The 23,259-nt window shown below is 24.2% G+C and overlaps 1 protein-coding gene across 1 annotated transcript in view; it reads right to left on the reverse strand.

Annotated features, from left to right (window-relative positions):
- The window catches only part of LOC129612776 (protein PF3D7_1417600), a 48,807-nt gene extending 25,838 nt beyond the window's left edge, over positions 1-22,969 (reverse strand). Inside the window, exons 1-5 of the mRNA XM_055526541.1 lie at positions 22,926-22,969; positions 14,611-14,864; positions 14,332-14,559; positions 13,578-13,608; positions 13,106-13,487 (exon numbers count right to left, since the gene is read on the reverse strand). Coding sequence (XP_055382516.1) covers positions 13,106-13,487; positions 13,578-13,608; positions 14,332-14,559; positions 14,611-14,864; positions 22,926-22,969 — 939 coding nt within the window. The remainder of the gene's footprint in view (positions 1-13,105; positions 13,488-13,577; positions 13,609-14,331; positions 14,560-14,610; positions 14,865-22,925) is intronic.
- Between the last annotated feature and the right edge of the window lie 290 nt (positions 22,970-23,259).

Consider the following 23,259-nt stretch of genomic DNA (forward strand, 5'->3'; position numbering starts at 1 on the left):
CTTTAAATAAATAAAATAAGTTATTATATTTAAATAAAGGATAATAAAGGACCTTCAAAACACTTGTAAATATTTAAAATTATGAATTTTATTTGCTTTCCACTCATTTTACACATTTGTTTCATATGTTCGGTAAATTATGAAATTATTTTAGATGAAATGTTAAAGGATTTATGATGCTAAAGAATAGCATCATGTTTAAGAAATCATGGTTTTAAAGAAAAGTTTAATTTGTATTAGGTTCAACCGGATTTTTTATAGAGATTATAAATTTTGCGATTGGAAGATTTCATCCGAGATACAAGTTATATAAGTTTCAGTTCTAAATCTTGTATAAGCACAATACATATACACAATTGGAAAATTAGAGAACCTTCCGGTTTCTAAGAAAGAATTTTTTACAAAATTTCTTTTTGAATTAAATTTTCTATTTCGAGTTTGCGACACAAATAACGAAACGGAAATAAATAATTTTTAGAAATATGCCTGTCTGTTTTTAAGTCGTGCACTTCTTTATTTTAAGTTTGATCAACTTTTTAGGAATGCTGGGTATCAGGAAATGCACTTTTACTACGAGTCGATTTTAAGTTTTTGACTGTATTTTTAAGACAATAAATGTAAGCTTCGTTTCACAATACAACAAATCACACAAAATTTTTTAAAGAAATCAGAGTTGAGCATAAGAATTTTTACTACGGGACAGAAAATTATTTAATTTTTTTTTTTGAAATTTAATAATTTAATTCTGATTATTAAAGCAATGAACCAAGTAAATGTTTGAAAATATCAAGGCTCTGAAGGAAAAGTTTGACTAAGTAATGAAGTTCTTCTAAAAACGAAATGTCTAAACAATGATGTTTTTAACAACACTTTAAGAACACTATCGGGTATGTGCTGATCATATCAGATTATTTTAATTTTAAAATTTATTTTTCTAGAAAATATTTTCCTATTTTTAAACCTTGTTTCTTATTTATTTTCGAAAATAATATTCATTTCTTAGAAAATAGGCTAAGTACACACATTTTATTTGAATTTTTTTAAAGCATTATTAGACCACATACTTATCATCGAATCACCCATATGGAGAAGAAAGAAAACCTGAATAAACAACTTTATTTATTTTGTCATATAATTTAGTAAAACTCTTACTTATTTCACGCTCTTCTCCCTTCATACTTTCATTCTTTTACGAGAAAATAAATTGAAGCATCCATCATCGTTTGAATAAGATGAAAGTACATATAAAAGAAAAAGCACGAATCTACCAAAAATTTTTTCTGTGTCAAATTCCCAAAATAAATAAAAACAAAATAGCAAAATAGATTTTCATTCCAGTAATAATAGAGATGAGTTCATTCTAGCTTTACTAAAAATATTAAAAGTATACCTAAAAAACAATTCGAATGAAATGGAAAAAAGAAATGAAATCATGTGATGAGATAGTCAACATTTTCTTTTTTCTTTTTGTTTTTTTCATAAATGATAAAATAAATGAAATTTACTGTTTTGTTCGTTATCAATGTTTTCCTTTTAGTTTTATAAAATAATAAAATTGGAACAGAACGAAGCAAGGACAAAAACAAAAAAAAAATCCATTCCCTAAATGTTTTTGCTTCTGTTTCTTTTTTTATTTTATTTTATTTAATTTTATTAAAGAACACAATAGCGTACAGTTGTTACTGAAGAGTGGAATTTGAAGTTCGTATTAAAATTAAAATTTTCTACTGTAATACTGAGAGATTACTGAGAAGTGCCTTAAACTATACAAAATGAATAAATTTTTACAGTATTTAACATAGAAATGATTCTTAAGACATAATTTACCAATCGGTTGGTATAACCATTCTGTACACTATAATTAAAACAAAATGAAGGCTAATACAATCCGTATGGATGTTAAGACTATAATATTAATGAACCAAAGCGCTTAGTGCAATGAATAATTTATGGGAAACTAGTGCAAGGGTCTGATGGGGTAGGCATTGTATAAGAAAACATTAATATTTTTAACTCTGGTAAATCTAAATCATTGCTATGTAGTCATTGTCATTTCTTAAATTTTGAGAAAAACTATTGATTACATTTGTGTGAACACTAATTTTAAGAGAATCATCTGTAAATAACTGACTTCATTACCTTATTGTGTTGAATAATAATTTTTGTTTTATATTTCATTTTAAATAAATTTTTTAAGGTAATTCAATCTGTTTAAACTAGGTGAACATTATGGTATATTATATATACATATGTATATACTCGTATATATATTGTATATGTATATATACCCATGTATGTTGGTGAAGTATGGTAAAATAACGAAATAAAATAAAAAAAATATTATAAATAATTTGAGTAATTTATTTTTCTATATTTTCTGCCTCTGTATAGATGGTAATATGAGGACGTTATCCTAGTACCGTATGTTATTTTTTTTCATTGTCCTATTTCACTTTTATCTTGACATTTTCTATTTTTTTTTTTACATACTCTTTTTATACAATTACATAAACTGCAAATATTATACATGTATATTTTTTGTTATATAAGTTGAACGTACCTATAAGTAGAAGCATGTGTGGATTTTGCTAGGAAGGTAAATACGATGAACATGTATTGTAGTATTTATGTATATGCATATATGTGTGCATAGAATTTGGTTATGTAATTCACAAAATTTAAGAATTTTTTTCTAGGTTGGTATGTAAACCAAATTTGATTTCAGTAATTTTATTTAGGGAAAAGAAAAGAAAAAATTAATAATAATGGTGATGATGATGATAATAGCAATATTTTTCTACCAGGTATTGAAGGTAACCAAATATATTTCTTGTTTTTTTTTTTTTTGTTGTATTTTATTCAACATGAATTATTCTTTTTTCTCTACAAGGTAATTTCTTTTAAAGTTCATGAACTTTTATCAGAATTTTTTTCTTGCCGTCCTCATCTTAAAAAAAATATTTCTTTTTTATAATGGTAAAAAAATTAGGATAGGTCCTTATTATAATAGGATATAAGTAATTTTATTTGTAGAGGACAAAAATTAATTTTTTTTCTCTTTGTTTTTTTTTTGTCCTAAATCGTTATTAAAATATTTGATGCGAAATAAAATATAATATTTTTTTAATAAATTTCAATTTTTTGTTGAAGTTTTGTTACCAAATAAAAAAATCTGATGTGGTCAGCACATAACCGACCGCATTGTGTATTGTCTAGTTAAATGAAAGTGTTACAGAATATTATAAAAATGTCTGTTAAATACTTCTTTCCAATTTTTAGGACATTAGTAAGCTTATAGTTAACATACCTAGAAATATGTAAATTTGGCTCTTAGTAGAATTTCGCTTTGTGCTACCCGAATTCCCTGAAATGCTCGCCAGTTAGTTTCGGTAACAACCAGAACTCAGATATCAAATTTCAAGAAATTCCATCAATTTGTTCCGTAGATATGGTGAAAAATGTAAAATCGGCCCGCAGATCAGTTTTCGAGTCCTGATCTTTCCACAAAATTTATATGTTCATTGTTTTAATACGAGGAATTCATATATTAAATTTCAATGAAATCGGTTGATTATTTCTCTTTATATACACAAAAATGTATATTTGGCCCGCAGTAAACGTCTAGTTGCCGATGCCTGATTTCTTTCAAAACATGGGAAATTTCGCGGACGGTCGAGCTGAGCTTATATATAAAATGTCAAGTAAATCGGTTGAATATTTTCTTCAAAATGGTCAAAAATGTAAAACAGGCCCGCTAAAAAGTGCAGTTCCCGAGGCCTGATATATCCCAAAAGTTGATCAATCCGTGCCATGGTGGAAATAAACTTACATATAAAATTTCATCAAAATCGGTTCAGCAGAACTTGAGATACACGCGTGTACACACAGAGCCGACAAACCGACAGGTTGCTAAAAATAGTTTATTTACACTTCCCTACTATGGAGAAGTACGTTCCCACTGAAAACTCGATATGCAAAATTTGTTGCCATCACATAACCTATCTATTGTTTACACAATACGGTCGGTAAAAAAAGAGATTTTAAGTTAATATTTGTATTGGCCTCGGATTTAAAAGCGTTGCATGGCTAAAGTGGCGGTTTTTCGGGTATTCAAAATTTTTATGTTAAGTACAAGGTAATTATAAGTTAAATTTTTATGTAAGTACAAATCGTACAAAAATTGAAAAGTAATCGAAATTGTGTAATTGAAGTAACAGAGTAAGGATCCTGTAATAAATAAGGGCGATATAAGTGCCCTTCCCAATTTTTAGTGCCCTCAAAACATTACCTTGAGGCATGTCAATAAAGTGCTACTTCGAGACCTATTCTAATCCTTGTGAATTTGAACAGTTTTTATGGTTGGCCATCTATCGCGATTTCCCTATGCAAAACTATGGATGTATATTCTTCTCTACTATTTCTCTTTGCTAAGGCAAACTCTACAATCTTCAGAAGAAAAAAAACCTTAGAAGAACTTCTGTCATTCTTCTGCAAAATCTACAAATTTATGTTTTTGCTCTCTGTGCCAGCTCTCTGAGATAAAACACCAGTGAAAATTCTCATTTGATCCTCACTATCCTTATAATATTGTTAAAGTCGTTCTATTCGTTGTTTTCTAAACGCTTCTGTTTGATTTCGGTCTCTTGAACAGTTTGCAATGTACAAAAATTTTTATAAATTGTTTTTTTTTCTTTGGTTTAAACTTTTAAAATTATTGAAAGGTTTGCATACTTAAATTGATTTACCATCAATTTTTTATACTTAATTCAAAAATTATTTTTAATTCAATTTAAGTTTATTAAAGAATATATACTTATAAATGATCTCGTTCGTATATTTCCTATATAGGCAACTAAGTATATAATGATAGCTAAGGTTTCTTATTCTAGATCTATAAACTCAAATCAAATTGAGTGTAATATCAAAAATAAAGAGTAATCAATCGCTTATGACCACAATAGTTACTCTATGTCAAATGGTTCCCCAGTTATAAGCAATTTATTTACATGCAGAAAAATTTGACACATTTTATTTCAACAGGCTATAGCTCGAAAACTAATACATCTGCATCCTCCCCCCGCCAATACAATTTTTTTCTGGAAATTGATCAAAGAATCATCCCTGAAATTATTTGCCGAAATACCCTGTTAAATTGATTTCCAACTTGTTTTAAATTATTTATTTACTTATATTTTTATTTTTCATTTTAAAAATTATATCCTTAAGTATTTACACGGTATAGAAGCACCAATTTTAACAGTTTTTTAAAGTTTTAAATTGAACAACGCCAATAGATTATAAAATAAGACAAATCTTATGCAAAATTCGTCTAGAATCTTTACTTAATTTCCTCTAGCACCATTAATATTGCAAATTTATTCAAATATGTATCAAATAGTGTTTTTTTTAACGGTAATAAATACTAAATTAATTTTTTTATTTAAATTTTTAAATTATTTGTTTGGTCTGCTTAATATAGGGATCATGTATTATTTGTTTTATTGTATATTAAAAAAAATTTAAATAGAATTTTTATGGAATAAAGTTTACAAAAAAAATTTAAATTTCCATTATTTTGTTGGAAAGAAAAAAGGACTAAATAATAGAAATGATCTTTAGATCTTATTTAAAGTTTCATGCTCTTCTTTTTTCTGTTCTTCTTTTCCACTTTCTGTTGTTGAATTCTTGTTTTTCTATTGCTCTATACAAAATTTTAATTAAATATTTTTTTTTTCTAAGGACTTTATTTATTTTCCTTTTTCTTTCTTTCTTGTTTTCGTTTTCTGTCCCATTCTATTTAATATTATGATTACTATGGTACATAAATAAATATACATATATATATATAGACTTAAATTTTAATTTAATAAAAGGAAATTGAGGATTTGTTCTAGTTTTCATTATTATTATGTTTTTATTATTATTAATATTGTATTTTTTGGTTTTTCCTTGTCAAGGAAGAGAAAAATATTGTCCTTCACATTTCATAATTGGAAAAAAATGCAAAAAAAAAAGACAAAAACCAAAATACAAAAAAAAATTAAAGTATACAGAGTTTTTTTTGTTTGTGTTTTCTTTTTATTTATTAATTTAAAATATTTCGTCCTTTAAGGATTTTTGTTGAAATTCCTTTTTATATCCAAGGCCATGAACTGTCGGCATATTATAGAAATTTAATTATTAAGGCTTATTTTATTTGGTAAAGTTAAGAAGCAAATGACTTTAAATTTTCATTTTAAAAATGATTTTACCATTTTTTCTTTATTTTCCTTTGAATTTTTTGAAGGTTTTTCATATTTTTAGCTTCTTGATAAAAAAAAAAAGAAGAGAAAAGTTTTGTTATTAAATGTTAAGCGTATTTAATATTTCATTTTATTAAAAATTAAGTTTTTTTTTTTTAAATATTTTTATTTTTTCATTAAAAAAATAATATAGGGATGGTGGTGAAATAAAAATAATTAACATTATAAACACTGAAAAAATTAATATAGTTTTATTGACAAAAAATTTTCGTCCAAGTTTGATGGAAAAAATTTTCAATTTAAAGATTTTTTTATGTCAAATAGAATTAAAAAAATCATTAGGAATAAAGTTTTGTCAAAGTGATTATAATATAAATGTAAAAGGCAAAAACCTTTGCAATGAAGTTCAGTTATTCATATTTACAGAAAAAAATAATTTTTTTTTTCAATAGGACAAAATAAATAGTTAATATGACGATAAATGTGTTAAAATGTCGAATATTTTCATAAAAATGTGTTTAAACTGCAAATTAAAATTTGAATAAAATTTTGTTCTATTGAAGAATATTTTTTCTTCATAATGAAAAAGTATGCTTCATTATACCGGTTTGCATTATCATATTGACGAAATCTTATTAGCAAAATTCATATTGATTAAGTTTTCGTCTATGTGAAGAATTTGCGCAAAGTAAACAAAACAGGGTGTCGGATTGAAAAAAAATTCGTCAAAAAGAAAAAAATAAAAAAGAAAAAATACACATGCTCTTACATGCAAGAAATTTTTAAAGCAGCGTCATTAAGTTAAAGTTTTCTAGCGGTAAAGACGTGGTTTTATACTTGCTGAAAAGTGAATCGCAAATAATTGCTTAAAAAAATATATGAAGTGAAAAGTCAAGAATATTTAAATAAAATTAAAATTAATAAAATTAAATATATAAAATAAAAGTGATAAAAGAAGTTGAAACAAAATAGTAAACAGAAATTAAAGGTAAGCTAGTTTTTTCTTCCCTTTTCTTTGAATTTTTGTTCTTGTTTGTAACATTTTATTTAGTGTTTCATTTATTGTTTACTTTTAATATCATTCCTAGTAAAATTTTAACAATTTTATTAATTCATAAAATATTTATGTAATCACATTTAGATTGATATGGATTTTAAAGCCTTGCATCCACAAAGTCTTGATATTTTTACTTTCAACCTGGAGGAATTCCAAAAAAAAATAATAAATGTATTTAAAGATAAATTGAAAGATGTTGTAAGCTTGAACATCGTTAAAGAAATAAACGAAACTCAGAACTTAAGCTAAAGTAAAACTTATATTGAATAAAACATTTGAACATTACTTAATTTTTTTTTATATATGGGCGTTAATCTCGACTATTATTCGCTTTTTATGGAATTTTAGCTCCACCAGCTAAAGAAAAACTCAAAATTCCAGCAAAAGCTTTATAAGATACACTATTAAGGATAAGATACAAAGCAGCTTTTTATCGTATGTGAACACCTGAGGAAATGGAAGAACTTTCAAAAAAAGGCAAAAAAACTTCTTATCCAGCACTGCATTTTTGTTGTGGGAACATATTACGACCGGTTAGCATGTTCTTTATCAGTTTTACTTTGATGATATTAAATTCAAAACGATATATGTAGTAAGTGCTATAGTAATATGCTTTAAGATTTTGCATTTATTAAATTTAAAATACCCAACTGAATGTAATTTAGTTTGGCATTACATTCAAAAATACTTTTTTAATGTAAAAACAGACTATGACGTAGAAAATATCAATATTATTTGTCTTATAAATGTTGCAACAATTCAAGAAATATGTTAAAAAAAACTTATTTTTAAGAAATAAAAGCATCATAAATGTTAATAAGTACAATTTGTAATTTTTTTATTAGAAGTTAATTCTTTTTTTTAAAAATGTAAGCTTAAAAAAGGACACATATTTTGTTTCTTTAAACTGCATATTGTATCGCTTTTTGTAATATCCTTGATTCAAAGTGTGATTAAAAATTCGTAATTTTAATGTTGCTTAAATGATGTATCAAAATGTATTTAAATTACATTGAAACTAACTCTACTGCTATCTTTAGTTCATAAAGAGCAGTTGAATTAGTTTTGGTCCTTTTAAAATACAGTTTGATATATTATTTAAAAAACTTTAGAATTAAAAATTTTTCATCACATTTTTAGCATCAAGGATAGTACAAAAAACGAAGCAGTATGCAATTGTGTCAAAAAAGTCGTTAATATGACGAAGCTAATAATCAATATGAAAATGTTATTTTGACACAACATTTTGTTATTATGAAAAATATTAGTCAAGTTGACAAAAGGATAGTTTACGACATATCTGTCAAAAGGATAATTTTTTTATTCAAATTGATTAAAACTCAGACGATGATGATATTTGTCAACCTGAAAAAAAAATTCTTCTGGGAGTCAATGTGATAAAAGGATTTGTCATGTTTATTGCTCCAATTATTCAACCCTATAACGACGACGTTTTCGTCAGAGCAATATATGTTTTTATCAAATAAACGAAAAAATTTTTTCAGTGAATGTAAGGGAATTAAATTTGAAGAAAGGAAAAAGAGAAAAGTTCAAATCAATTTTGCTGTTTCATTTTGAACAGGTTTTTATACCCACTTTGAATTGAAATAAATTTGAAAATAAGACTTTTATGTGCAAAGTTTTAATAATTTTGTTCAAAAATTAATTTTGAGTTGTTTTGCTCTCTTACATTTTAATTTATTTTAATAGAAGGGTTTATGAGTTTTTTTCTTTCCATTCGATATTTTAATCTAACTAAATAATATTACTTTTTGTTTTGTAAAGTTAAAGTGGAGATTTTTTTAAAGTATATTCGCATTAACCTAGTTAAATTTTCAATTGAAATTTTTAAAAACATAAAAGACTTTTGTTTGAATTAATAAAATTGATTCAAACAAAAATATTGAAGGATTGAAAATTTCTTATTCTTTACGCTTTAAGGACTCAATTTAGGGTCATTAGCATTAATATCGCTTTATCCTAGAGTCCACCTACTAAATCAATGATATTTCAGTGTACTTGTTGAATTTTTTTTTTTTTTTGAAAAATTTAAGTATGAAATTATGTAAAGTTTGCTTTTTATTGTATTATTTTTAAAAAATCAAAATCGTTCGTATATGAAAGCGTATTGTAAGCGTGTCTTCCACATCTATTGGAGGGTACAATAGATCCTTATATATGCTGGTCGTGATGCAATCTTACCCCATCTGTATACAATCTACAATCTACAATAAAATGACACCCGACAGTTTTTAAGTACTTATTTAAATATAATTTCCTTCCAAGAGGTTCAATAAAATAGCTTTATTTTTAAAATTATTTTGCATAGTTTTTAAATTTAAATTAATCTTTCTGGTAAAAATGCATATCCTCATTTGACTTCAGTAATGATTCTTAATATAAATATAATTATTGTAAATGAAAATATTTATTTCAGAAATTTATTAACTATTTAAAACGAAATCTTTTCTGAAGTAAAATAAAAGAAAAACTTTATCAAATGAAACTAGAATATGTAAACTAGGTAAGCTCACGAAGTTGGGAATAGAATATTCAAGCATAAAACAGGAAATCCAATTTGACATAGGGCACAAAATTGACATATTTTATAACATGTATAACTTTCTACTACCAATCAGATTGAATTCAACAAACGTTATTGGTAACCAAAACAAATTCACTCTATACTTTAATTCAAAAATGAATTAATAATTTCCTTTAATAATGTCGCTAAATCAAAAGACTAAAATATATTTAATCGGATTCTTAACACAATATTGTAAATATGGAAAAAAAAAATCAATTTTTTATTGATAAATCTATTGTGCAATTGTTAGTGAAATTTTTATAGAAAACTTTGGTAAACAAATATTGAATTCAGACCAATCAATATTTTACCAATGTTTAGCCATATTTTTAGTCATTAAGTTTCTATTATCTTTGCTTCAACTCTTTGTTCTTAATATAATTGAGCCCGTTCATAACAATTTCAAATTACTTATGAAACATTTTTATAGATTTAGACATTAACATACGTCCTCGAAATACAATTTCTTTAGAATACTGTCTTAATATAGTAAAATAAAATTAAGTCATAAATAAAAATTTTATTTAAAAAAGAGCAAACAAAATGAAAAGTAAAAAAGAGAAACAAAAAGGATAATATGAAATAAATAAAAGTTTTCAACTTAAAACAAAATTTATTAGAAAAGTTTTCTTCTATTTTTATATTTTCATGTTTATGCGAACATCCAACATATTATTTAGAAAATATAAAAACTAGATCAAGATAATAATTTAAAATTTATAAAAATAATCTTCTTTCCATTCTACTATTTTCAAATATCTTTAAAACACATAATATTTACATACTTATTCTTCCTACACGTTATTTTCAAACTAGTATATAAAAAATTATTATTGGGGTGACCATTACACTGATTTTCCACATCAATTGCCATTCAAAGTAGTATTGCATGAAAGAGTTAAAACAATCATCATCTGAATGGACAAAAATGCGACAATTAGATTGCCTAGCAAAGTCATCATCATTTAATGAAGAAGGATAGTGGAGTGTTTGAAAGGGCAGGCTTTATTATTATGAGACACTCAAGAAATTTTTGCACTACGTTTTACGGGCAAAAAAAAATAGCACTGAATAGAATATCACTGTTATATAATCTCATATTTAAACAATAATTTAAATTCCTACAAATTACATACTTCAGAACACTCTTACTCAAACCCAAGATAAAAATAACAAAAGTTAGTACACAAAACCCTTATGGCAATAACCAATTTAATTATTACATATTATGAAATTTAAAATCCCTGCCTTACTTTTATATTTCTTTAACTAGATAATTGCAAAAATTTAAGTTGGAAGTAGGATCAACCTACCAGAAACTGGTGATTTCCTTAAAAATTATCTCACGTAATAAATTCACGATCTTACGAGTATTTTCAGAATTTCAGTAATATTCCGGCCAAAAAACAAATTGTGTTGGTTGTAAGTTCTAGTATCGAAATATTGTTATGTGAGCACTTCTCTTGCCCCAATAAGTATGGTCACCGGGACCAGTGTACACATATATATGTAATCTATGAATAAAACAAACTAATAAAATAAAGATAAAATGAAAAACTAATATTTTCTTTAATGGAAAAAAATGACTTTTATTTCTAGAATCGTAATAAAAGCAAGGAAAAAAAATAATAAATTAAAATGAAATTAATAAATTATTTAAAAAGTTTCATTCAATTTTATTTAGTTTTTATGAATTATAAACCATTCTCGTTTTTTTTCAAAATTCATTTAAAACCCAATTATTATCAATAATTAAGAGAAAAGACACAGAAATTTTTAATTCAGATAAATTTAAAATTTCATTACGATTTCTAATTAAATTTTTATTTAAAGAGAAATAATAACTAACATTTAATCAAATAGTTTAAGAAACAATTTCAACTGGTTCTATAATTAAAATTTGTAGCGAAATATTCAAATAAATTATGAAGATATTGGGGGGATGCCGATTCAAATTAACTAGGATTGTAATAAATTTGTTTGAGCTCTACTCAATTTCAAATAAATAAAAATAAATAAATTTGTTACAGCATTACTAGCCCAGAATTATGTGTACTAAAATATTATTCAATTTAATAATTCCAACAACTTTAAGCTGAAGCTTATTTACTTTAAAGGATTAAAATAAAAAATAATTTTTTTTCTTCACTGAAAATTTAATACCTTTAAAACTTTTAATGTTTGACTTTTATTAAGAAAGAAAAAAATTAAAAAAGTTTTTATTTGGTATTAAAAATTGTAGTTTTATTTTCTATGGCTCTTTTAACACGGTAATAAAACAAAATTAAGAAAATCGATTTTATTTTTTATTTTCTACCAATTTTTTTTCCCTTAGTATATTAAAAAAAAATTTTTTTATTGCTATTCGAAAACAAAAAAGAATAAAAGAAATTTCACGGCTATTTGGTTATTAAAATTGGATTTTTTTTTTCTTCAAAATAAATAACCCAAAATAACCATAGAAAATAAATTTTTAATTTGAGAGAGAAAGTGGCAGAAGACTGTTAGTGTTATAGCTATCGTTTGCATTTTACATTTTTTAAGACTCAATGATGACTCTGACGAAAGGCGTATATGTATAAACACTGTTTGTTATTCTCTCAAGATTTACTGCCAGATTTTTTAAAAGTAGAGTGGTGACAAATAAATTTTTGTGAGAGTTTGGAACAGCGAATAACTCATTTTTTATTTGCTTATAATTGTCTCAATAAAATTATTATATTTTGCGTAAAATCTGGGCTCTATTAGATAATTACAGTCTGATATGTAAAAAGTCATTAAAGTCATCGTAGATTTAATTTTAGATTTTGTCCAATAAAGAAAAATTATCTTGCGGTGCTGTTCAAAATATTTGAATAGCACAAATTTAATTGGGAATAATCAAATTGCAGGTCAAACAAACAAAATAACAAGAAGGAAAATATTAAGACCGATAAAGTGACGCACAATAGCTTTATAAAGCAAAATGAAAGAAATAAGAACTTTGATATTAAACCCCATTTAGAGCAGTAAGTCAGGACTCAGCTACAATTTTATTTTCTAAATATTTCTTTAAGGAGAATGGTTATTTTTATGTTGTTCAAGAATGTAAAAGAATTTTTTTAATTTTATTTATAAATTATCTTGAAATTCTTAAAAGGTTCAATATGCATGTTCAATTTGTAAGCAAGTAAAATAGTTTAATTAGAAATATATTTTATTCCTTCAATTTTAACTTACCGCTAACCAATTATCTTTCAATTTTAATGCTCTAACTGATTGTGCTAAAGCAGCTGGTATACGACATAAACCAGTACCACTGATATCTAATTCTTTTAAACTCCATGATGCAACAAATTCTTGTAATGAATCACCCAATTCATAATTATATGCAAGTGATAGACCAATTAAATCTGGTATACCAGATAATGATTTAACTGATTCACCATGTATATTATTATTTGATAAATCTAAATATTGTAAATTTGGCAATACCAAAAATGTATCAAAATCAATTTTATGTATATTATTATATGATAAAATTAATGTTTCAATATTAATTAAATTATAAAATGGTTCCTTAAAAATCTTCTGATTATCATCATTATCATTATTATTATTGTTATTAGAATTTTTAACAGTGCAATTTTTTAATTTTAATTCTGATAAATTGTTATTTTCTTCATTTAAATTTGTTGATTTACCATTGCACATTTCATTTTTTAAATTATAATAATTTCCACCTAATTGATTACGTGATAAATTTAATTTTTTTAAATTTTTCACTTTTACAAAAAATGTTTTATCTAAATTTTCAATTAAATTACATGATAAATCTAAATTTTCCAATTTATTAAAATATTGTAATTGAAAATCTTTTAATAATTTTATACAATTATTTTTTAATATTAAAGTTCTTAATTTGGCTTGAATATTTTCATTATTTTCATTATTATTTATTTCAATTTTAATTTTATTTGGTTTTTCATTAAATATAACAGTAAAATTTGACACGTAATTATTTGTTAAATTTAATATTGTTAAATTTTTTAATTGATTATTATCAAATGAAAATTCTGTCAATTGATTATTTGTTAAATCTAATAAATTTAAATTTTTTAAATTATTTTTACTATTTTTATTTATTGAAAATAATTTCAATTGATTATTTGTTAAATTTAATGTTTTTAATCTATTATTATCGATTTGATAATCATTTATATTAAATTCATTTAATTTTTTATTTACTAAATTTAAATGATCTTTTGTACTTTTATTATTAATAAAACTATTCCAATAATAATTGTTATTATTTACAATATTACTATTATTGTTGTTGTTATTATTATTATTATTATTATTAACAAATTTCACTCCACTATTAATATTAGAATTATTATAACTGTTATTAATATTACTATTATTATTGTTCTCTTTAATAATATTTTTAATTATTGATCTTTTACCAATTGTATGTGATATTTTATTACCAGTATTACTTCGATATTGTTGTAATTGTGATTGCTGTTGTTGTTTTTGTTGATCTTTATTTTTTAAATCTTGTCGATTTTGTACAATCAATGGTTTATTATTATTATTAGTAAATTTAAAACTATGTGATGACCTTGATGTATCATCATTATTTGAATCACTTAATATACCACTATTCCAATAGATGGAATTACTTAGAATATCTTTATTTTTTATATTGTTATTATTATTATTATTATTATTATTTATATTACTATTATCTTCATCACGTAATATTTGATGTATGGTATCATATGGTATACGTGATGGAAAATCATTACTATTAAATGTATTTAAAATATCAACATCATTATTACCATGATGATGATAATGTGGATTATCAATATTATTATAGTGAAATGGATTTAAAGAATGATACAATAATCGATTTTTTACTATTTGTGATTGTTGTTGTAGAGGCTGTTCTTGATTTTCTTTTTGATGATGTAATACTGTTGATGTTTCTGTGCTATTTATTGGTTTTAAAATAATTAACACGGTAATAATTATTAAATATAAAAAATTATATTTAATAAATTTTAAATTATTAAAATTGAAAAATGAATTTTTCATAATTTCTTCAAATTTTAAAATAATCATTTTGAATAATTGTATAAAACTGAAGTAATTAGTTTGTATATCAATAAACTAAGAAAACTTGGCACAATTTAATTTTTCATTCAGTCAAAAATCATTGGATTTGTCTTTTTTTTTGTATCACATTTTTGTAGATATTTTGAGCTTTTCCAGGTTTCGTGTCAGCTGTTGATTGTTGATTTTATTGTTTAAATCTGTAAAATAAAAATTATATGAAATTCGAGATTAAGTTTAATATAACACTTAAGGTTTGGTTTATAAATTGAATGTTGATTTACAATAAATTAATTTTAAAATATTTTTTATATTTAAATCAAATTTAAAAAGAAAAACAATGCAGTGCTTTCTGGAAAAAGAATCAGGAATGATTTGCCAGCTTTCTTGCTAAAGCTATTATTTTCTTTCAACTTATCTAAAATCTATTTTTTTATATTTGATTTCATTTGTTTGTAAATGGTTGTATGGATCTAAAATTTTATCAGCTTTGAGACACTTACTACTTATGTCCTCCGTTAGGGAAGTTTTCTTTATTTATCTCCATACTCTCCGGAGTTCAAAATTTCTATAAAAGCAAAGAACTAACAGTATATTTCACGATATCAAAAGATGCAAATTTTTAAATCAAGCCCATTGTTTAACCATCGAATTTCAGAATTAACGTTTTTTAAATTTTTTTCTTGTATATCCTAAATGTATGCAATTATTTGTATATTTGGATATTGTGTAAAATTAATTTAATGAACGTAGCTGTCCTACTTGACAAACTACATTTCTTTAAGTTTTTACTGTTACGTATTCTTATAAAATATTATTTCCCACTCAAATCGAGTTGTAATGTGAACATTTTACAATTTGATTCACATACGATTTCATTTGTATTTGAAGCGCGACGGTGACCATTGAAAAATGTTGAATTAGCACAAGATTTTAATATTTAATTTTGAATTATAAATTAACCAAGAAATAATTTTTAATGAGTTGACTGAAAATAAAAAAATTTACAAATATCAACCACCATTTAATTAGTAATTTACATATGAAATTAAACGGTATCATTAAATGAAATTGTTTTTCTAAAATTCAAATGATCCTTTTTTAAATTTTCTTTTGTCCAATTTAATTTTTGATTGTTTACTAAGATTTTTCATCAAAAAATGAAAATGAGAAGAAAAGAACAAACAAAATTAAATTTCATCATTTTATTCCCTTTTTTTTATTATTTCAAAGCATAGTTAATTTACGATTATTTCTTTTACTAACAAGCTTCAATTTTACATTTAAAATGAGAAATAAAAAAATACCGGAAAATAAAAACAATTTTCTTTGTCGAGCATAAAAACAATTTTGATTGCTTTTACTACTACCTTCTGAATGAATTTAAATTAAATCTAACAAGGAAAAAATATTTGATTTTTAAACTTTAGGATATCCAAAATTATGTTAAAAAATTTAATAGAGTTTTTTTTGTTCAATCTCTTTAACTATTCGGTTGTGAATAGTTAAAGAGATTGCGAATTTCCAGCTTTTTTGTTTTAAGTTTACTGATGTGGTGACACTCTCAAATCACTCTGAATTGCTCCGTCTTCTAACCAGTCAAACTTATTTTATAAAGGGCCGTATTGCTTATAATTATAAGAATATTACTTTTTATAAATTTTCAGCTTTAGAAATGCCTTTGATAAACCAAGAAGCAGTTGTAATCCAAACTAACTAAAATCTTCATGCTCTTTTTCTTGGACCAAATTCTAAAAGTTCCATATCCAAGTTTCAAAACAGTCTTATATATAATAGTTTATTAAATTTTTATCACGGGTCCCATAAAATAATTCTCATAGGAGGGCTATCACTAACGTAAAAGCACTAAAAGAATACATTTTTTACACTAACGTGATGAAGAATAACAGAATATCGTATACATCGTTATACCTATACACATATTATTATATAAAATATCTATAAAAAAAAAAGAGTACACCATTTTGTTTTTTATTTTTTCCTTCCTACTCTTTCAATTTCAATGTTGTTATTATGGTAGTATTTGTAGGGTATTTATTTTTTACGATTATCTTTAGAAACAAATGAAATTCTAGGTACTAGATAGAAAAGCAGAAACAAAAAAATGAAAATGAAAACGAGATAACGTTTAGGTTAAGATTTAGTTGAGCATGAACTATTCATTTGCTGGTTCTGTTGATGCAATATAAAATAAAACTGGTACAATACTATACAAAACCAAATGACCTCATTTTCTCACGTACAAAGTGTAATGAAAATGATATTAAAAATAAAGTAGAAGTAAAAAAAATTAAAAACTGGAAAAAAAAAATGAGAAATAAAATCGTTCAGTTTCGCATAAAAAACAATAAAGGAAATTCAAGTGGTATTTTCACCTGTAATGACAATGTTTAGTGGAATTTAATTTTTTCCTAAATGGTTGCAATTTAAAAAGAACAAAAAAAAATTAAAGGATGATTTAAAAAAGATAAAAAAAAAGGAAAAGTAAAATTTGTGGAAATTACAAAATTTATTGAAATATTTTTTTTTTATTTTTGAAAATTCAATTTAATTTCTTCTCTTATTTTAAATATCTTCTGAGTATTTTTACAATTATTAAAGTGTTAATGAAAAATTCTCACTCCTTTCTTAATGAAAATAATCACTCTTTTGATTAAAGTTGGTACTTTTAGGAAAATTGTAAATTTCACGAGAATTTGATGATGACTTCAGTCAATTTGGTAAACTAAAATTAATTTTCGAAATATTTTTGAAATGTTTGAAAAGTTAGAACGAAAACTTAAATTTTTAAATTATGTTACGACATTCGTCGCAAAAATATTAAAGAAAACTGAGATCAAGAATATAAATTGCGACCGTAAAAAATTGTCATTTTCCCAGTTATAGACACGAAATCAATTAAACTTTTAAGAACTTTTAACCGAATAAGAAAAATATTAAATTTAGTGAATTAGTTTTTTGATTTTTATTAAAATTTTTTTATACGAGTATAAAACTGTTATACCAAATTTTTGTAGATAATTACTTTAATCAAAATTGGTATGAAATTATTTTGGTCAAATAAAGGTAGTGGTTATTTCACAAGCTTTAATTCGACCAGAGCAATGCTTAGTGTTAAACTTGTCATAATTGCTAATTTCAATCCTTCAGCGACATAAGAATTATTTAAAGATTTAAATTTAAAATTTAAAATTAAATTAATTAATGCTTTACTAATATGTAATGTAATATGTATGTAATTTTTAACTAAAACTAAGAAAGAAATGTTTCGAAAATCGGCGTCACTTTATATTCTTATAATTAATAACATGTTATATTAATTTAGTATTAAGCTATTAATAGCTTTATTATACGCTTTACTGCACCAATAGACGTAGTTTTTCATTCAATATGTTTTTTCTTCAATGAACTGTATCACTCAATCAATTTCGAAAAACAATTTTGAAAATTTTAACAATTTCGAATACTTTGTTCTTTGTTGTATATTTTTTTCAGATAAAATATACTTCTTTGGAAATATAACTATAATTTTATATTAAATATTACAAAAATTTAAAAAACTAAATTTATTTTTGAATTAAATCGAAAACTAAAAAATAAATTTCATGGAATTCATCTTGTCTCATTCTTTTTTATATTGCAAGATATTTTAATGTTAAAAGGATTGCTAAAACAACATCTTTCGCAGAAAAAATCGTAAAACAATGTTCTCTTAAAAAAATTAAATAATTTATATATATACTTACATATATATATATACATAAATTTTCAGAGAAAAACGATAAAAGGAAATTCAGAAAGGCAAAAATGTTGTTTTTTATTTTAGCGCAAAAAAAAAAAAATGAATTTTATTTTATTAATTTCGATGTGTTTTGGCAGAATTTCATATTTATTGTACGTACCCGTGGATTTAGCAATTTGTTATGCTACTGACAGGCATGTAATATCAATTAATATAATAATACTCTCAATATGATAATATGTCCTAATCAACTGTGGCAGTTGCAAACGTGGTATTAAAATTTTGTTGGTAGAAATTTTTTAAATAAAATTTTGATTCTCTATTGATTTTTACTAGCATTAAATGAATCAAATAATTTAATTTTGAAATTATTAAATTGAAAAAATGGCTGGTATATTTGCCACCACAGTGCTCTGACGAAAAATTCAACCATTTCACCTCGTTCATAGATTCATGATGACTCCTTATCCACCCATATTCGTTAACTGAAAGAATTTTTTATAGGTTTCTATAAACTATCTTTTCTTTGAATTGCTACCATTTTCTTTCAGGGGTGCGATATGGTTTTTTATTTGAATTTAAGTAATTAAATGCAAAAAATTTCAATTGCAATAGTAAGGAACAAAAATGAATTTTTCTTAAAAGAAAGCAGAGAGGAGAGAGGAAATTTCCCTGACTTTAATTACAACTTTTTTCAAAAAAAAAAATATATTCTTTGTAAATTAATGTAAATTAATTTTCATCATAAGTATTTACACTTCTTCATATAAAATACCTTATAAACATTTAAAATATTTTCAATAAAATTTTATTTAAAAATTTTGTAAAAATGTGCGTTTGTTTTATTTATTATTTTTACAAAATAAATTTTCTTCTAATAAACTTAAATTTAATTTCTATATTAATTAAATATTTATTCTTTTTTCTATTTATTTTTCAGGTAAGCTTCCTTAAATATTTGTATTTCAAAGCAGAAAATTCTATACGGTAAACAAAATTTTAATTATATATATATATTTATATTAAAATCTAAAGTATTTTTGTAGAACAGTAAACTAAAATGTATGTACAGATAATGTGCACATAAACTATTTTAATAGATTGCAAACTGTAGGAGCTATCAAATTGCATTTCTAACAAAAAACCAGAATACTTGAATATATTTTAAAATTACAATAGCTTTTCAAATATTATTCAATTCTCATCTTAATTTATATTAATTTTTTTTATTAATTTATTACTTTAAATTTAAAACAATTTATTAAGTTTAATGATGTACGGAATTTTAATTCTTCTTATGAAATAATATATTACGTAACTATTATTATCCTTAATAAATTATAATTTATATCAAAGAAATTTTTTTTTAAAGTCATGCTACATTTACACAAAAATTTTGTTCTCATTGTAATTTATCCTCATTAAATTTTCTTAAAGCACATGTAAAATTTCATTATTAATTCGGTTTACGAAAAAAAAAAATTCTTATTAATCTGAAAGGAAGATGGTTATTTTATCTCTTTTCGGATCGGAGCTCTGCTGTGTACCCGAACTATATATACTCGTAATGTTTGTGGTGGAAAAAAAAATTGAAGAGTCGTTGGAGCGCTCGAGTAATCTTCCGTGACATCGACAGATCAAAGAGTTTTAGGTAGATTAGCAATGAGATGCTGTTTAAGATGGAAATTGGGTGAGCAAGAACTGGGTGTGAAATCTTACTAGTGTTATTACAGGCATTTTTGGCTTTTTGGGCATCTCAATAGACTCGATCTAAAACGTTCTTGCAGAGATAATGATGCATAGTCTTTAGCACACATTGTCATAGAATATTATGATTTATGGGGCTCTCATCTATAAAAGGGAAGATATACTGTGTATTACGTACTCGCCGCGACGGATTTGGTTTTCCGCGGAGTCTTACAAATTACTCGAGTTCCTTGATCCCGCATATAGTAAATTGGCACTTTACAATATGTAGGTCCGTGCTGGTTACATTTGCTTTTTTACCACATTTACAATCAACAATCAATAATTCTGAAAGATAGAAATTTCAACATTTTCCTCAAATAAATTTTTAAATTATTATTTTAAAATAATAAATTTTTATAAAAAATTAAAAGCATTAATTTTTTAAAAATTTTCACAACAGTTCTTTTCCAATGAAATCACTAATGTTATAATTTATTCAATAGTGGACAATAATAAGAGGGAACTACGAATTTCTTACGAAAAATTTGTCTAATTTCTGTTGTTTTTCTCTATAATTTTCTTAGTAACGATAATCCAAACAAAAGTTTAGCTTAAAATGCTTTAACAAGTTACGAGACATTGCATTTCAATTCATATCCAATTTTCAATAAATTCGTTTTCTCCCTCTTTGAATATGGAAAGTAATAGCGCTTCTACTAGTGGGAAATAACGACTACTCCAATATCCTTCGCACTACTATTCTGAGATTCAATAAATTTTGTTTAGAATATTATTCTGTAATAATATTGCTTCTCCTTATCTTAAAAATAAAACAAAATAATTCAAAAATCAAGGGCATTTTTTAAAACATTAAATATACTAAAAAAACAAGAAATTTACGATCATAATAATTGTTTTGTTTTTGATTTTTTATTTGTATTTTGAAAATCTTGAAGGACTATGCCTAATGAAAACTGGAGTACTTTATTATAAATTCTTGTAATCAAAAGAAAATTTCTAAGATTTGATCTTTATTTACCAAGAAAATATATGAGATGGGGGAAATTAATGGAATTTTTAATGGAATTAATTTTTAATTTATTTTATTTCAAGAAAAATTCTGGTTTATGCAAATAAAACTGTAGGATGATTGTTTAAACTTTCAAATTTACTAAATAAAAATATAAATTTTATTCTTATTAATATGTTGAGGCTATTTTTCTTGATTTGTCAAATTATACAAATGAAATATACCTTTAGAGAAGTCTGGAAGAAAATGAATGACACCTTGTTTAAATATTTGGAAAATTTATGATTTTAAAGCCATAGGTAGTTTATTTAAAAATATTTAAGGGGTATAGTAATATTTGACATAGATATAGTTATAATGTCTCGTGAACTAAATTATCAACTTTATGTCTTTCGACGTATTAGAAATTTAAACGCCATTTTCAAATTAAAGCTCTAATAGCTTTGAAAAATTTGAAAAGAATAGCGACATGCCTCATATAATACAGACTGACAGAAATTCGCACTCATTGCCACATGCAGATATTCTAAAAATATTTGATTGTCATGTTATGAATATTTTGAGAGCGGTGCAATCCTTCAATCTTTTGTTATAATTTATTTACGAAACAAAAAAGCAAACCAAAAAACAAAATTTAAAACACAATAAACTGAGGATAAAATTTTTGAAGGATACCGACTTTTCGAAGGCTTTTCCTTTTGTTTTTTTTCTTTGGTTTCATGTATGTAATTTCAAATGAAATTACGCAGTAAATACGGAGTTTTAGAATTTTACTTAAAAAATTATTTTGGCTTTTTCATTTTTCTACGTTTTATTCAACTTTTCGCATTAAAAATAAAAAAAATATAAAAAAAAAGACTTTCTCATTAAATATGATATTTGAAGCGGTTTTGCTTCTGGTTTCACTTTAATTTATAAAAATTCATACATTCATTTATAAAAAGTTGGGTCAAACCAATGGTTTGTAATGCAGCACTTTTTCCTTCAACAAGGGAAAAAACTGCTTTTAATAACAATCTAGCTATGTACTAAATTATTAAATTTACTTTCATTCATACACGAATATATTTAAAAAATTGCATACATTTAGGATAAGCGGTATATGCAATCAAATAAGCATTAACATAATGCTCGAAGTTAAGGATTAATTGCGTGAGTTAAGAGAAATAATTACAATTTTTAATGGCATGGAATTTACCGTTAGTTTCTTACTATTTCGGAAGTATAAGGCGCCAAAAATTCAATTTTTACAAATTTTGAGATGCGATAACTTGAGGTGGTGGAAAAAAATTTTCTTCGAACGAATTCAACTATTCATTAATATCTAAAATATCAGACTCCTACAACCTGAGGTCTAGAAAGAACGGATTCTAGATAACGGTAACTTTTAACCTCCATTTTGTTTTTTTTTAAAAGATCAAGTATGGTATGCCGCGGTAGAAGAACCACAGTATTACTTTTCTGGCTTTGCAGATTTAGCATTTTTAAGTCTTTGAGGCATTTTAAAATAACATTTTAAGTCTTGATATGAGGGAGATAGGTAAAAGTTTTATTCTACTGAAGCAATTTTCTACAAAATTTACTGAAAAAATATATGTACAGTGGCAAAGATATATGTATGTACGTTATTTTTGATTTCTGTCTTTAAGAGTGTAAAAGTTTCGTAAACGTGACGCACGGACGGTCAGAGTAAAACTAATAAGAAATTTTTTTGCAAAATTTTTTGATAAAGTGCTAATAAATGAAATATTTTTAACTGAATATAAAAAAATTCTATCTTCGTTGAATTGA

The sequence above is a fragment of the Condylostylus longicornis genome, unplaced genomic scaffold, assembly GCF_029603195.1.
Source record: "Condylostylus longicornis isolate FDR11 unplaced genomic scaffold, ASM2960319v2 ptg000004l, whole genome shotgun sequence".
Classification (NCBI taxonomy): Eukaryota; Metazoa; Arthropoda; class Insecta; order Diptera; family Dolichopodidae; genus Condylostylus; species Condylostylus longicornis.